Source organism: Cibotium barometz, chromosome 48 (genome assembly GCF_041138505.1).
Source record: "Cibotium barometz isolate CiBa-2024 chromosome 48, ASM4113850v1, whole genome shotgun sequence".
NCBI classification, from domain to species: Eukaryota; Viridiplantae; Streptophyta; class Polypodiopsida; order Cyatheales; family Cibotiaceae; genus Cibotium; species Cibotium barometz.
Window position 1 is genome coordinate 14,959,299 of NC_141093.1, and position 17,566 is coordinate 14,976,864.

General features: G+C 37.8%; 1 protein-coding gene across 1 annotated transcript; it reads right to left on the bottom strand.

The window, feature by feature from the left end:
* Positions 1-10,549: 10,549 nt before the first annotated feature.
* Positions 10,550-12,982, bottom strand: LOC147610855 (histone H3.3b-like). The gene is made up of 3 exons (XM_086785301.1): positions 12,948-12,982; positions 12,744-12,852; positions 10,550-10,645 (listed from the first exon to the last, which is right to left on the bottom strand). Exons 1-3 carry the CDS (start codon positions 12,980-12,982, stop codon positions 10,550-10,552), a joined length of 240 nt encoding a protein of 79 aa, XP_086641427.1.
* Positions 12,983-17,566: the final 4,584 nt, after the last annotated feature.

Consider the following 17,566-nt stretch of genomic DNA (forward strand, 5'->3'; position numbering starts at 1 on the left):
TTCTCAACAAATTGGATACCCAAATAATAATGCAAAAGATCTATGTTGAAAACATCAAATGTATTCTGTAGGTCAACCGATGAAAGCTATAATGTGCCCCTCATGAGGGGGCTTGTCACGAGCAGAACTTCCACATAAAGATTAGGGATAAGGAGATGATCATTTTCTTTGTTGCGGACATAAAAATATCTTTTAGTGGGGCTATTTTAAAACAGGCAAGAGAGCAAGAGAGCAAGTATGCATGTATCTTCTGATACCAAGCACGAGGAGCCTATTTAAGGCCATATAGTGCTTTGCGCAATCTACATACCTGATGCTCTGCACCCTGCTGTGATGAACAAAGGCAAGAGATTGTTTTTGGCATAACATGATTTCCTCCTCAGTCTAAACAAATTGGATACCCAAATAATAATGCAGAAGACCCATGTCGAAAACATCAAATGTATTGTGCAAGTCAGCGATGATGAAAGTTGTAATGTGCCCCTCATGAGGGGGCTTGTCACATGAGCAGATCTTCACATAAAGATTAAGGATAAGGAGATGATCCTTTTCTTTGCGGACATAAAAATTTCTTTCAGTGGGGCTATTCTAAAATAGGCAAGAGAGAAATTGTGCATGTATCTTCTGATACCAAGCACCAGGAGCCTATTTAAGGCCATATAGTGCTTTGCACAATCTACATACCTGATGCTCTACACCCACTAACCAAATCCAAGAGGTTGTGTGACATAAACCTCTTCCTATAGGTCACCATTCAGAAATGCAATTTTGACATCCAACTGATGTACGTTCCAACCTTTATGTGCAACCAATGCAACCAAAGTCCAAATGGTCATCATATGTGATGTAGGTGCAAAAGTCTCATCATATTCAATGCCTTCCCTATAGGCATATCCCTTGGAAACTAATCTATCTTTATACCTATTTAAAAGAGCTGTCATGATTTTGTTTCAGCTTAAACACCCACTTGGTGCCTATAGCACGCTTGCCGAAAGGCAAATCACATGACTCCCATGTATCATTTCTGGCAATGGAATCCAATTCCAAACGCATGGTTGAATGCAATTGTCATCCTACAAGGCATTAAAGTGAGAAAGTGGTTCCTCATTCAGTGCAATTGGCCAACAAGGGCTGTGTCTACAAAATGAGACGCATTTCTAGAGGAAGCTCGTGTCCTGCCTGGCAAAGGTTCAGGGAGCTTGCTATCACATAAAGTAGCCTCTTTCTATCACATATAGTAGCCTCGAGCCAGCATGGAATCCACTGTTGAGAATCACGAATAGCTGCATCCTCTTTAATTAATGCATCCCTGAAAGGGTTGCTAATCCCAAAGCAATAGGGATATTGTTGAATTTGTTAATGGGCTACACTAGCAGCAGGTAGCTCACTCGAAGTCAAGGTGGGCTCAAAGGAGTCAGCACCATTGTTGACTTGTTGATTCTACTAATGGGCTACAACAAGCAGGTGGCTGTCAAAACCAAGACAGGATCAGAGGAGTTAGCACCAGTATAAAACAAAGGTACCAATGTATCAAATACATCAAGAGCATCAATGGATGATTGTAGCTGATAGGAAAGTATGATTCGAGATGCATATTCATCAAAGACATCTTTGGATACAATAAACTTTTGACTTGATAGGACATATAGTTGATATCCTTTGCTTTCACTACTATACCCCATAAAGATACATTTCAAAGCCTTTGCTTCAAGCTTATGTCTTGTGTTGTTCTGGTACATGCACATAAGCCAAACATCCGAATACACGTATATGAGTAATTGGAGAGTGGTTCAGTACATAATTGGCACACATGACTGCTTCAAGTTAAAACCTAGAAGGCTCTTTTGGGCATACATCTAGCCATTTCCATGAGTGTCCGATTTTGACGTTTATCTACACCATTATGTTGTGGTGTATTAGGAGTAGTGCACTGATGAGAAATTCCATGGGACAGCATGAAAGCAGCAAACTCATTTGACAAATATTCTCCCTCTCTGTCGGTACACAATGTAGCTTACGACGATTACAAGCATTTTAAGAGCAAAAGAAACTGACGGACAGCTGAGAAGACATCCTACTTGACTTTTAGACCATACACCCCCAACAAAAGCGTGTGTAGTATTAATAAAAGTCATAAAGTAGAGATGTGCACCAAAATAGGGAGCTCATATAGGACCACAAAGATCATTGTGCACTAGCTTCTGCAGTGGGTGAGTAATACGAAAAGTGCCATCTTTTGGAAAGGACTGATGATGCATCTTTTCCAGTATACATCCCTCGCATACATGCTTGTGAGGGATCTACATAGGCAGAAGCTCATGAACCATAGCTTAATGTTGTAACCACAAAAAAGATGGAAAATTTAAGTGACCAAATTGAGCATGCCAAAGCTTAGTGTCACGCTGAATATGTGGCGTGGAAAAAGTCAAGGCATCTACATGAGGATCAGTACTCCTTTCATAATTGTCAAGCATGTATGGGCCATTGCATAATGTACCACACAATAGAAGTGCATCTGAATCATTTATGTCCATGAATGGAACAACAATGATCAGAAAACTAAATCTTCAAGCCTACTTTGGCAAGTGCTAAGATAGAAATGAGATTCTTGTAGATTCCAAGTATATATAAGGTGCTAGCAATAGTAGAAGGACCCCCTAAGTATGAAGTCAATTCCACAATGCCAATGCCTTTGATGGTATAGGATGCATTATTCGCACACAAAATTGTTCCAAATAATGGAGTATCTTGCAAGAAGGTAGAAAACAATTGCTTACATGAAGTAATGTTCTTAGTGGCACCGAAATCAAAGTACCAGTTAGCATCTGACAAAGAAAAGACAAGTGTTGAAATATCTTTCTTTAGAAGTAGAATGACATGCGAAATGGGAAAGCAAAATAACTATGCGTCCTCTAGAAAAAATAATGAGGATAATGAGAGGTTGTTTGTTATACATGTGGTTAATGCTGTGTCTGAAAATGATGCAGTAGCATGTAAGGATGATGTATGGTATGTTGATTCAGGTGCTTCGAACCACATGACGAGTCATCGTTGAGTGGTTCAAGGAAATGAAGATTCTTAAAAGACCAAGTTTTGTTGAAATAGAGGATGACACTGCTCATCTGATTGCCCATGTTGGAGATGTGCCATTGTCTATGCAGGATGGTAAGGTGAATTACCTTACAGATGTACTTTATGTTTCGAACATTACAAAGAATCTAGTTTCTGTTGGCTAGATGATTAAGCAAGGTTTATAGGTCCGATTTAGCTCTGATGGTTGGCTGCTATGTAGAAGACTTTAAAGATAAGTGCAGGTTGGTTATAGAAGGCAACAGAGTGGGGAGAATGTTTACATTGAATGTAAATATGCCTGAAGTGAGTGATGCAATGTTTGCAAATGGTTCAAGATTTGTTACAGATATAGACATTTGGCATAAGAGAATTGGGCATGTAAATGTGCAAAGAATAAAGTATATGCAGAAGACTAAATAAATTATGACAGAGCTACCTAAGTTTAAAGTTGAAAGTATGCAGAAAGTATGTGAAGCATGTCAATTTGGAAAGCAAACAAAACATGTATTTCCACATGACAGAAATGTGAGCAGGAATGTACTAGATGTTGTGCATTTAAATGTATGGGGTCCTGCAAAGACTTTGTCTATGGGTGGCTACAGGTACTATGTAACATTCATTGATGATGACCACACGAGGAAAGTGTGGTCATCATGACAGAAATGTGAGCAAGAATGTACTAGATGTTGTGCATTTAAATGTATGGGGTCCTGTAAAGACTTTGTCTATGGGTGGCTGCAAGTACTATGTAACATTCATTGATGATGACCACACGAGGAAAGTGTGGGTGTACTTCATGAAGAAGAAGAGTGAAGTGTTCACTCATTTGCAAAATTTCAGAGTGATGACTGAAAAACAGACAGGAAAGCATGTGAAGTGCCTAAGGTGAGATGGAGGGGGAGAATACTTCTCCAATGAGTTCTTTGAATTCTTGCGAAAGAATAGCATTCAGAGAACAATTCACATAAAGATACACTCTGCAGCAAAATGAAGTTGCTGAGCAAAAAAATAAGCACATTGCAAAGATAGCACGAGTATTGATGGCAGAGAAGAATATGCCGCATAGCTATTGGGTTAAGGCTATGTCTACAACAGTTTATGTCATGGACAGGACTCCTACTGCAGCCATACATGATGTAACACCAGAGAAGAAGTTTACTGGCACGGAAACCTGATTTGTCTCACTTGAAAGTTTTTGGATGTATTGCATATGTGCATGTGCCAGATGAGTTGCATACTAAGCTGGATCCAAAGGTTAAAAAATGTATGTTTATTGGGTATTCCCTTGAGCAAAAGGGATATAGATGCTATAATCCTACTACACGTGAGTTGAGGGCAAGCAGGGATGTTGTATTTCATGAGATGAGTAGCTAGTATGCTACTGAAAAAGATGAGATGAGTTGAGGGCAAGCAGGGATGTTGTATTTGATGAGATGAGTAGCTAGTATGCTACTGAAAAAGATGTTGTTGGGGCTAATGTAAGTGGAAATGTGGTTGCACAAAATGCAAGTCCGCAATCACAGTCATTGAGTGGACTAGGAGAGTCCTCATCCAGCGGTTCTATTAATAGACCATGAAGTGGGAGGCTCCATCCTAGAAATATAGTTGGTACATCACACAAAGGCAAAGAGAAAATGGTTAAGCCCCTTGGTATGCATAATATTTTTATAGGGCATTCTCTTGTTGATGGAGATTCTAGTGGCTCAAAGATGAGCCTTGATGAGGAGCTTGGGATTCCAGCAATGAGAACACCTGGTGTGAAGAAGGCTATGGAAGCCATGAATACAAAGCTACAAAGATCTAGAAGAGTTAAAAACCCTGTATATAGAGGTTGACTTATGATGATGGTTATGTGGTGGTGGCACATCACTATGCTTACATGGCAAAAGTTGTGCAGGTTGTAGAACCCACATGTTTTGATGAGGCTATTGGACATGTGTGTTGGGAGAAAGCTATGGATGAGGAGATGGATGCATTATATAGAAATGAGACTTGGGATTTGGTGCCATTGCCTGAAGGCAAGAAAGCTATTGGCTATAAGTGGGTGTATAAGGTGAAACATAACAGTGATGGTAGCATAATCACTTACAAAGCTAGATTGGTAGCCATAGGATATGCGCAAACACATGGGATTGATTATGAGAAGACATTTGCCCCAGTTGCAAAGATGGCAACTATGAGAGCCATGATTGCGGTGGCTATAGCTAAAGGCTAGTTTTTACATCAGATGGATGTAAAAAATGTGTTCTTGCATGGTGACTTGTAAGAAGAGGTGTATATGGATCAACCACCAGGTTTTGAGGATACAGGTCACCCAGAGTATGTATGTAAGCTTCATAAGGCGTTGTATGGGGATGAAGCAAGCTCCACAAGCATGGCATAAAAAGATGGCTGAGTATCTTGTCACTATTGGTTTTCATATATGGTAGATGCAAATCACTCTTTATATGTGTGCAAGAGTGATAAGGGTATTGTGATCATCACCATATATGTAGATGATCTTATTGTTGGGGGTGACAACTTGGATGAGATTGAGCATGTGAAAAGTCTTCTCAAAAGAAAGTTTGAGATGACGGATTTGGGAGATCTATGCTACTTTTTGGGAATTGAGGTCATTCGCACACCTGAGAGTATTTGGCTGTCACACAGAGATAGTATGCATTGGACATGTTGTCCAAGTATGGGATGGCTGATTGTAAACCAATCTCGATGCCATTAGATCAAAATGAAAAGTTTAGTGTGGATGCAGGTTGTGTTAGAGGATCTCACTATGTACAGGAAGATTGTGGTGGGGAGTTTGATCTATCGATCAGCAGGCCAGATTTGAGTTACACTATTCGCTTAGAGAGCCAATTTATGCAGGTTCCATATAAACCACATCTTAATAGTTTGCAATGCACACTTCGCTATTTGAGGGCCACTATTGATTATGCATTATTTTATGTTGTAGGTGTACCATTGGAGCTATATGGGTACTCAAATGAAGATTGGGCAGGTAGCATCTTAGACAGGAGATCTACCAGTGGATTTATGTTTTCATTAGGGAGTGTTGCTGTGACATGGAGCAGCAAGAAGCAGCCCATAGTTGCCTTGTCGAGTACAGAGGCAAAGTATAGAGGAGCTACGGTGGCAGCATGTGAGGTAGCTTGGTTACGCAAGCTCCTTTTTCTAATTTGGGGTTGCATGTGGAGAGAAAGGTTGTCATATATTATAACAATCTTAGCAGTATACAATTGGCCAAGAACCTAGTTTTCATGTGCGGATGAAACACATTGAGGTACATTACCACTTCATCTGGGGGGAGAGAGTCTTGGCAAGCGACGTCAACTTGGCCTACGTCAGCACACATGATCAAGTCGCTGACATCTTCATGAAGGCCTTGGGAGCTAAGAAGCTCCGCAGATTTCGAGATATGCTTGGAGTTCATGAGCTAGAGTTGAGCTTGAGGGGGAGTGTTGAGATGTCAAGATCAACATGAGCTGACACTCACGAGATGCCTGCATGACATTTAAATCACTGGTGGGTTTAGTAGCTGGCATCGATATATCTTCGCCAGATCTTCTGCTGGACTACACTAACTAGTCCACATCTACCTACTCCTCTTAGTGTGTTCACATTATGGACCACTTGTATATACTTTATTATGTGTGTTAGTCACTTTATCTTCTTTGTAGACCTCTTTTGTTGTGTGAAGAAGAAGAAAAATTTTCAGCCTCTCACCTTGTGTGTTCTCTTCTAGGGTTTGTGTGAGTGTGTGTCCTTGCAAGAGCTCAAGCTCTCTTCTTTCCTACATCTTTTCACATTTCAAGCTAGATGGTAGAAGGTTAGGAGTAGACATGAAAATTCTATTATATATAAGCAATGTATTGCCCCTCATATCCTTGAGATTGTGGAGTAGTTGTAGCATTCCCCATCTCAAACTAATAACACAAATTTTTTTCCTTTTTCAAAATTTGTGTTCGTTCGTGCAATTTTTAAGTTCTTGAAAAATAGGTAAAAGTATAAATCAAATATGTGCTTGACGTAAAAAGTAAATCTAGGATTGATGTAAAGCACTTTATACATAGATATTTATATTAATATAAGTTTAATTATAAGTCTCAACATTGAAGTAAGTTTTTAATATAAATGTAAGTGAGTATAAGTATAAGTAAGTTCATTTCTTTCATTATACCCTCACTTGCTTTCACTCTCTAGCCTTCCTTGCATGAAATTTCTCACTTTTTCTCATGTATTTCAATATCATCATGGATGATCCTCGAGTAGCCTTTGATGAGTGGCCCTTCATCAAACTCTCTACGCTCACCTCATAGACTCAATTTATGCTAGATGTTGTAAGAACATAGAGCTTGAGAGCTTTTGTCTAGCCTAGAGCCTGATAACTCTGTCTTGTTGGCCGCCGAAGTTTGCTTGGGATGTGATGAAATTACCTTCTCCATTCCTAACCATGTTTCTAGGTGGATCCCTATGGAATTCCTCTTCTCCATGAAGAGCGGAGATAGCCACAAGAAAGTAATAAAGAGAGTCTTAGTGCATATCTCCTTGGACCTCCTTACAACCTTCGTTCCTACCTCCTTTGAAGAGCATATTCCAATCAATCTGATTGAACAAGATATTTCTCTTGCAATTCACATTCTATCAACAAATATTCAGGTGGAGCCTAAATATGATGACCTTGTCAATGGCATCCCATGCTTGACATACCTTGATCAAGAGCCAGTAAAGACGTCTCTTGATCCTTAAGTAGAGGCTGAGAAAAATCTAGAGATATCACGCATAGGCATCCAAGAGCCTAAACATATAGAATTTATAGGCCCATCCCTTGAATCCTTGACCACCATTATTATAGAGGAGTACCTGCTAATTGTTATGGCTCACCCTAACCCTCCTTGAAACACATCAAAAAGAGCTTACCTGGTGAGCCGCCACTGTTGTGGGGATCTTTCCAATGGTCGAGCTTGTAACCCTTGAGGTCTCCAAGCTCTACAACTCCTTGAGAAGCAATTCCACCATGTCTCCCGCGAGCATAGTCACATCGCCGCGTTGCACTACGGGTCCTCGTCCCTCCTCTCACCTCACTTCACTCACACACACTCACTAGCATGCATTAGGGACAGAGATTAGCAAGAGCAAGACTCAATTGCACAATGGGAGAGTATGTTGTATTATGAGAGAAATTCACTTACATACATGGTCATAAGTGTTCACACTCACTTAAACTATGGCCGGCCAGGCACTTTAGGCTCATAAGAGGCCTAGTGCTATTACAATGACTACTGTCATAATATATCCATGAAGTACATCACTTAGGACTTCATCCTAACTTGCTACCACACGCTCTTGAAGCGGGAATTGCCATAAATACTCCGTCACACCATTACGGGTGCCCTTCCAAGTTGTAACTTTGGACACTATCGCTTCATATCTTGAATGTATGACCCTTTGGTGTATCTATCGTGACTCCTTGATGTAAGATAATGGCAGTAGCTCTTGTTAATCCTAGAATTGGATTAACACTAATGCAAGATGTCTTGGAGCTCCTAGACATGAGGGAAGATGAGTTGTATTACACACTTATTCGAGATGCTGGAGATGACTTCATTGACTTCAGCATATAGGATGCTCCACCTTTTATCGTCAATGAAGTCTATCGCTACGATTGTAGTAGCTTAAATGATGTATCAGCCATCATCCAAGTCCAAGAATTAATTGAAGTAGTTTCTCCTAAATATGAGTTTCAAATGCAAATTTTTAAAGGCTACAAGAGGAGATGTTCAGGCCTCGACAACAGCACGAGATATCAGCAATGGGAAGTGAAGAAGAGAGGCCTATTCCATGTAGTGACCTCGAGGCACCTCTAGTTTGAAGGAGAAAGATGAAGCTGAGAGAGGAGGTAAATTATGGAAAAAATTTAAGAAATTATTTTTTTCTAAGTTGTTTTAACTTGACGTGCATGCTCCCTGGGGGCTTTACAGGCCGCCCCAGATGAAATTATGGACTGATCAGAGTCCTAACAATGCCCCAGCCAAAGATTGGCATCTAGGGACCTTAATCTTCAGGCATGTAGAGGCCCTAGATGAAATTCTATGCTGATCAGAGCCCTAGAAGTGCCCCAGCCAATGCTCACATCTGGGGCCCTGCAGATTCAGGGCCCAAAACGTGAGCGTTTGGCTAGGGCACTTCCAAAGCTCTAATCAGTCCATAATTTCATCTAAGGCCTCTATAAGCCACGGGCAGCATGCAGGTCAAGTTTGGAGTGAGTGAAAAAAAACTTGTTATTTTGGACTTGGTTGGTAGTGCAAATGTTATTCTGGAATATGCATGCACTTGTACTGACATAATTTTTCACTTTTAGTTTTTGCAGTATGTCTTGTACCTTGATGAGTTCTCATTGAGGCAAGCCAACAGATCCGGAAGGCAAGAAAGAGTCTAAGACTCAACCTTGAAATAATATATTAATCGGATGGTGGAAGATATAATTATCTTCCACAAGGCATATGCTCCCCAGGTAGCTCAAATAGTTTTTTGAAGTTGAAAGCATTAACTAAAGTTGTTGCTTTCAAAACTATCCCTACAATGTCTAGCTTAGAGAAAGTCATGCTCCTGTGATGATGCTCTAAGTTAATTTTCTATACTCAGAGCAGTAGGGGTTGTACTACAAGTGCTTGTGATAGTTAGCCACATTATAGGGATACATGATCGCTTAGCAATCCAAAGGGAGCTTGCAATTTTTCTCCTAGCTCTATCAAAGCCCCTCCTCCATCTTCTGGTGAGCCAAGTAGCAAGAGATAGAGAACATAGACTCTCTTTTGTAATACAATAATGGATTTCTTTACTCTGTACAATATTAAAATTTGGGTTTCTTTTTTATCTTTGCATCATTTGCTTATTTGATTTTATCAAATTTTAGCTATTTGATTCTATATCTATGTGTCTAAAAATTAAACTTGATATGGTAGACAGTTTATGGTTGACACAGTAAAATCAATTGCACACAATTAGAAACAATACTTTAAATAAACTTACCACAAGATAGAAAATTAACAAAAGCACAACACAAGGAGCAGAGAAAATGTCTTAACATTCATCAAAGTTATCAAATTACAGATTGATTGCTACATAGGTATACGATTACAAAAGACTGGTCTCAAGGGTGTGTACTACTAAGAAACCCTATGTATCACGTGCATTCAAGGGGCATTTAAAAAACCCTTTACTACCTGTGAATTTAATTTCATGAATTAAATGGCCCCTTTTTCTTTATGGCCTTATGGGTTTTTTTAAAATTGATTAGAAAAACCCCTTTTGTAAATGTATTTCTCTAAATTTACCTTAAATTTTTAAATTAAAAAACCCTTCATTTGAACTCACATGATATACTTACATATTTTTTGGTGGACCCCCCAAGAGACTGGTATACTTACAAACATCTATCATCTGTAGGAGTATCCCTCCATTTGGGAAAGCAAAGAACTAGCTACATGTCCTTTTTAGTGATGGTGACCCTCTTTCTATGTATAGCTGTTATCAAGGTATCACCAAAAATATCAACCAGGTAAGCCTCCGCAACCACCTGCAAAACATCCATTACTTATGATGTCCATCGATGTGGTAGCTACAATCTTCTTGCCAAGCCTAAAATCTGTGGTTGCCTCTCAACCTTAAGTCATCATCATGAATTTCTCGTACGACTCTCACGAAAGTTGCCTTAGGAATTAAGTTTAGCACTGTCTTTTAATAGTGCCTAATTTTCCTTGATTTTCCTAAAGGCCATAGTACCTAGCCTCCATCTTTGTTTGCGGTGTCTTGGCTGTGGTCGGGGCTGGGGCTAAGTTTGAGGCTGGGGCTAGGGCTAAGATTTAGGCTAGGGCTACACCTCCTCCTCCAGCTGGTGTGGGGCTTGGCTGAGGTATAGAGGATTAGGCTAGGCCTGGTGTGAGAGTAAGTTTCGGCTTTTGTGTCGGAGTCTTGCGGTGATGGCATAGGCCTGCTCTCTTTTGCAAGCCACACCCTACATAGGGTGTGAGCCATGAATCAAAAAGAAGATAAACAAGAAATGAACAAAATGAGGGAAACTTTTGTTAATATAGTCATTTTCAGAAAATCAAAACTGATTTTATCAAATTTTTGAATTTCCTAAAAATTTTAAAGTTTTCTAAATTGAATGAAATTGTATGTCTGCTTAGATCTAGGCATAAGGGACACCCCAAAAACATTTGGGCCTGAGGCCTATAATGTTAAAATTACAGCAATGTGATGAGCTATGGTGGATCAAATGCTAGAATCAACATCATTAGAAAAGAGATTAGATGATAATTAAGACATGATTAGTGAGCAATTAATTGATAGCTTAATGTAGGCATGGATAATAAAAAACCAGCAAATTCTCATTAGGCCAATGCCTCAATTTAGAGAGTTTACATCCAAGCATCAATTTATAGAGTTTACATCCAAGCATCTAATCCCACTGATTTCTCCTTGATTCACTCCACCTCTTTTGTTTGATTCTCTCCACCTCTCCCAGAATATCTCCACACCTCCTAAATCTCCTCATGCTACCCTTTATTCTCTCCTAGTAGATTCTTCTCACCTTTTCACAGGTTCTCTCACATTTACATTCTCTTTTACAGCGTCTAGCCAAGGGCTTGTTCCCACACACACCCTATTCACTTGTATATTTCAACATATAAGGCCCCCAAGGCTAGTGTGTGGAGGCCTGGATTAAAAATAATTTGGGGCTTATCAAAGGCCTGTTATGCCCCCAACCAAAGGCTGACATGTGGAGGCCTAGATTTACAAATCAAGGCTGACACACATCAGCCTTCAATTGGGAGCCTTACAGGACTCTAATCCGCCCCAAATGTTTTTGAGGTGTCCCTCAGCCCAGATCTATGTGCACATCAAATTTCATAGCATTCTGACAAAGATTGTCTATTAGCATATTTTGATGCTTGTTTCCAAAAGGCCAAAAAAAAACATTTGGCTATGGAAGTGTCATTTTTGCATAAATACATTATAGCAGTCATGTGTGTGATGTTTTGATAATATCCAAAATTTCATGTCAATTTTTTTGGAAAAAACCAATATCATGATGAAATGTGACAATAATATCAATATTTGCATTGAAATGTTGTATGTACTATACACACCTAATTGCACTTAAAAGTTATCCAAATTGCTTCATAGGCTCGATATAAAAAATAATTACTATCACACAAAAATCATGTCCATGAGACAAGTTAAAATTGCCATAGTTAAAGTACAAGGTACAAATTTCATAGAACAAAGCACTTAGTTAAAATCTGAGTACAAGGTTCAAGGGACAAACTAAATACCAGAAAGTGCTAAAAAAGTACAAAGTACAAAGTACAAAGCTTGATTTAGTGTGCATAATGTTCCTCACACTAAAATATCTCCTAGCACCTAGAGGTCCGCACATCATGTCAGGGTTGAGATTGAAGGCATCACTATTTTTGTGGATCTTACAAATCAACCATAAGACAATGATACGCTTGGCATGGTTGCCAATTGGCCATCATGAAATAAATCAACCAAATAATGTTCAGCTTCTGTTTAAATTGTCATCAATGCTTGGGCTGACCAGAAACGGAGTTACTGTAATATTGTGCATAATACCTCCTTGTAGATGTCTTTTGAAGATCTTGCATCACTTCCCTGACCAACCTTGTGAAAGGAGCCTTTGGTATAAGCAAGTCCGTTGCCTTTTGATACTTGCTTATCTCTCGGAGGGCAACAGTGCCTGGTCTCCATCTTCGCTTTCTGTGAGGTGGTCATGGAGGACCCATTGGAGCTAGAGCTAGAGCTAGAGGATCTCTTACATTTATAGAACGTGTTGGTGGTGGAGCAGGAACAACATTCTCAAATAGTGTATGTTCACTATCAGTTTCATTGTTAGGATTAGGAGGTGGTTGTGGTCGTACCTTAACTGGGATTTTATAATAAAGCAGACTTCTTTGTGCGTGCCATACTACTTCTTGATATTAGGATTAGGAGGTGGTTGTGGTCATACCTCAACTGGGATTTTATAAGTATAATTCTTGTTAGGATTAGGAGGTGGTTGTGGTCATACCTTAATTGGGATTTTATAAGCAGACTTCTTCGTGCGTGCCATACTACTTCTTGAGAGTGAAGTGGAGTGAAGTGGAGTGAAGTCAGATATCTTTTTCACACTTTAGATTCACAAGTTTTATAAGAGATACTAAGGACAATATATATACGTATGTGTGTGTGTGTGTGTGTGTGTGTGTGTGTATGCACACATAAATGTATGTGTATACACACACACACACACACACACAAATATATCAAAAATTAAGTATCTTTCTCACAATTTAATAGGACTACTAACATTAGCATTATTAATTTTTTATTCAATCGTTGCACCAACAAAGTTCTACATTTACTAAAGACTACCATCATTAGACTATTCTCTACATTTACTAAAGACTACCATCATTAGACTATTCTCTACATTTCCATTGACTACCAATCCTTTCTTGAGACCTCAACCAATTTTCATGGTGTTCTCTTGATGTTGAGTTCTCATACAATGCTTTTTTATTAGATGTCTCGCTCTCTATAGAGCGCTTCTGACTCATTAGGTATGAACTTTAACATCTTCTCCTCATACCTAATATATATCCTCCTATACCACCATTCGAGCAATTGTCTCATGGGTAGCATCATGTATTCCACCTCCATGAGCCGTTGCCTTTTGAAATCCACGTTGGGCTAATCGCTCCATGCCTTGTGTAGACCATATTGCCAAACTTCTCTTGTTAGCAAAGTATGGACCATGAGCCTGCAAGATATGCTTTCCCAATCAACATATGCATACTCAAAATACTGAAAAATAAAATGTATACATTTAGAATGACTCTTACCATGTAATGTGTGATACTACTTGAAGTCCAAGCTTCTACCCATTGAGTCGTAAAATGTAGTAACAACTAATGTAAATTCTTTTGCTTCATCCGATGTGAAGGTTATATGTTTTGCATCAAAGGTGCCAATTTGTCGAGTGCAATCCACACATTTGCCTTTGCTAACCGGCTTCAAATGGCATGAATCTCTTTGTGGCTCACTTACATGTTTTTGGTTATCTTGCTTCTACTCTTGTGTCTAAGTAAAGCACAATAAGTTGGATGATAAGATGGTAAAGCACAATAAGTTGGATGATAAGATGGTAAAACACATTTTTATGGGATACAACTCAAAAAACAACGAGTATAGAATCTAAAGTATATATTAGGGAATTTTAAAAAATCCCAATTTCCATTTTCATATGTTTAGGATAAATTAGCCCCAATAATAGATCAATAAAAAGTATTAATTTCTTTTCTCCAAAGTGCATATTTGTGATATTAAGACTTACAATAATCAAAGTATATTATATTTAAGGACAACCTTATAGGAATGCTTTATTCAAATGCACATTGTATACCACGAATTTTGTGATCACATTCATCATGTTATCTCAACCATATATCAAAAAATATAGAAAATGACTTTTTGATCAATTCAAAGTTATCAATTAATGACAGACCCTTTACAAGGATAACATGTCCTACTCCAAACTCAAAGTTTACAAATATCTTCACTTCCATAAACTCAACATTATATCCATGAACATTACTCATCATTGAGTGTGTCAACTTGATGACATCCTTATGTCCCTTTATATAACTACCAATGTCCTTAGTTAAAAAATATCTTCACTTGCACGAACTCAACATTATATCCATGAACATTACACATCATTGAGTGTATCAATTTGATGACATCCTTATGTCTATTTATATAACTACCAATATAGTATCATTTATCATATTTGTTTGTAAGTAAGCCAAAGATAATAGTGGAGATAGAAAAAATGACATTTGTGAATCTAAGAAAAATACAGTTATAGATAGAGCGATCATTAAAGATAAGGCCTTAACAATGACACTTACAAATTGCCATGATTATAAAGGACCAATGCTTGTTTTACAAAACAGACTGAATGAAACATAATGACAAATGATAGAAACTTAATATTGATAACACATTGCCATCAAAACTTATAGACAACAAAGAGCTCATCTCCTACCTTGAGGTTACATATACATTCAATATAAATATATCCATACTCAAGGTTATTGACGTGTGCCAAAGTGGAAAATATGGAGAAAATACATTTCTCACATTCCCTTTCTCACTAAAACCCCTATAACTATTTATGTAACCTACCACATTTCTATCTTAAACAACACCCACTATATATACTCGGTCCTCTTCTTTAATGTCAACACTGTTAGTCCTCAAGAATGGAGTATCTCATTGATTTGTGCATTACATTGGTGCCAAACCTTTTTGAGTGACTTGAACATGTCAACTGTTGGGTCCTCAAGACTAGAGTATCTCCTTGATCTATGCATTACATTGGTGCCAAACATTTTTGAGTGATTTGAACATGGTCTCCATCTTTTCTAGCCTAAATATCTTCTCATGATCATACACATAACACTCCTCCTGTCTCCATACAATAAAAAATGGTAATTGTCTCTCTACGTGTAATTCTAAAGTTTCCACCATATGCACCACATTTCTGTGAAAAGCCATGGACCACATCCCAACATAGAACTTAATGAATAGATTGGCTAAAAACTCTATGCATCTTGGATGAAGTATAATCCATTACTTCCCACAATGTAAGTTGTACGCTTTTGTGAATTCTAGCAATAATTCATTCAAATATAGTATTATAGACATCCGGCCTATTGTGTAGCCCTCTTATCCAATCCTATGTTGTCATTATCTTCATTTTAACACATCTGTGATATACTTTATTTGTCAAAAAAAGAGATAAAAGACATGTTGTTAATCGACCAAAACTCAATTAAAAAATCACACACATATAGTTTCTCACAAATATTGCATATATTTTCACTAGATAAAATTAAACTTGGTAGCATGATCAGTTGTCCACAAATTGTGAATGGTTTCGAATGTTGGATTTGGTTAGTTATCCAAATCTCATTAGATGATGTCTTGTGCATGGGTATCATAAGAAACAAAAAAGACAGAAGACATTGAGTCAATCTACTAAAACTCAATTTAAAAATTATAAACACATGCATTCATTGCTCTTAAATACTTGATATATCTCTAAGTACATCGAATTAAATTTGGTCATATAGTTAGTTATCCATATATTTGGATAGATTTGAATGTTGAATTTGGTCAGTTGTCCAAATCTCACCAGATGACAGTAGACATCTTGTGCATGGGTGTTATTGGCTAGATTCAATTACTTGTCTAATTCTATGTTACGGGTGGATAATGCTAGTGGTCAAATCTTATAGATGGATGTGAATTTCTAGATTTAGTCACTCGTTAAAATCTATGTCATGTGGGTGTTAATGATATGGATTTGGCCAATTGTCCAAATCTTATGTATGACTATAAACTTTATGTGGCCTTATTGACATATCCAAGAGATCAACTATATGTGAGGATTAAAGTTAAACAAAAGTGTGAAAATCTTTGTTTGCGGTGTCAATCAAAAAATAATAGACACATGATCTAATTTATTTAATGAACATGGTATATATTTCACTTTATAACAAATTATGATGCAGTCACTTTGTCATTATGAATAGCTAGCTCAATAATAATGTCTTTGAATTTAACAAAATGAAATTGAAGTTATACTACCAAGTCAAGATCATAAGTACCATGCAACTGATGCTATTCGTAGAGTCAATGAACAAATTATGATGCAGTCACTTTGTCATTATGAATAGCTAGCTCAATAACAATGTCTTTGAATTTAACAAAATGAAATTGAAGTTCTTCTACTAAGTCAAGATCATAAGTACCATGCAACTGATGCTATTCGTAGAGTATTTACTTACATATCACAATGGAAAAAACTTTCCTGCCAATAAAATGAGAACCAAGTATGCTTTTTAAACACCTATTATGTTTGGCTCATCAAGAAGAAGTTGATAAAAAAAGTCTAACATTGCCCCTTCGAGCCCATGACCTTGAGAGCCATATCAGAGTCCTAAAGGAAAATATAATACCAATTGGGGAGGGCTTGGATGACCTCAACATCTACCCCAATACTGACCCAGTTATCCCTTACCCGGCTCCTTAAAAATTCAACAGAAGGACGCCAAATCAATGCTCGAAAAAAATAGCATTCTAATGTATTTGTACCAGCCAGAATTAAGAAAAATCGGCTGAAAATTTAAGTAGCCATTATTTTAAAGAATGACTTTTTATATATATTAACTATAAAACCGATATATAGTAGAGATTTCAGAAACAAAAAGAGAATATATTAACTATAAAACCGACATATAGTAGAGATTTCGGAAACAAAACGAGAATAGATTTAAGAGTTGTCCTTATTTTGATTGGTTGAAAAATATGTGTTCTTAAAGAGAATCGGGCCAAATGCCCAAAAAGGGCGTTAAAAAGCAACTGT

Coding starts and splice junctions, on each gene's coding strand:
- LOC147610855 (XM_086785301.1), bottom strand. CDS start 12,982: ATGAAACTGATAGTGAACATACACTATTTGAGAAT. Junction 12,853..12,947: donor AACATACACTATTTGAGAAT/GTTGTTCCTGCT, acceptor ACCACCTCACAG/AAAGCGAAGATGGAGACCAG. Junction 10,646..12,743: donor TCACAAGGTTGGTCAGGGAA/GTGATGCAAGAT, acceptor GATGTTTTGCAG/GTGGTTGCGGAGGCTTACCT.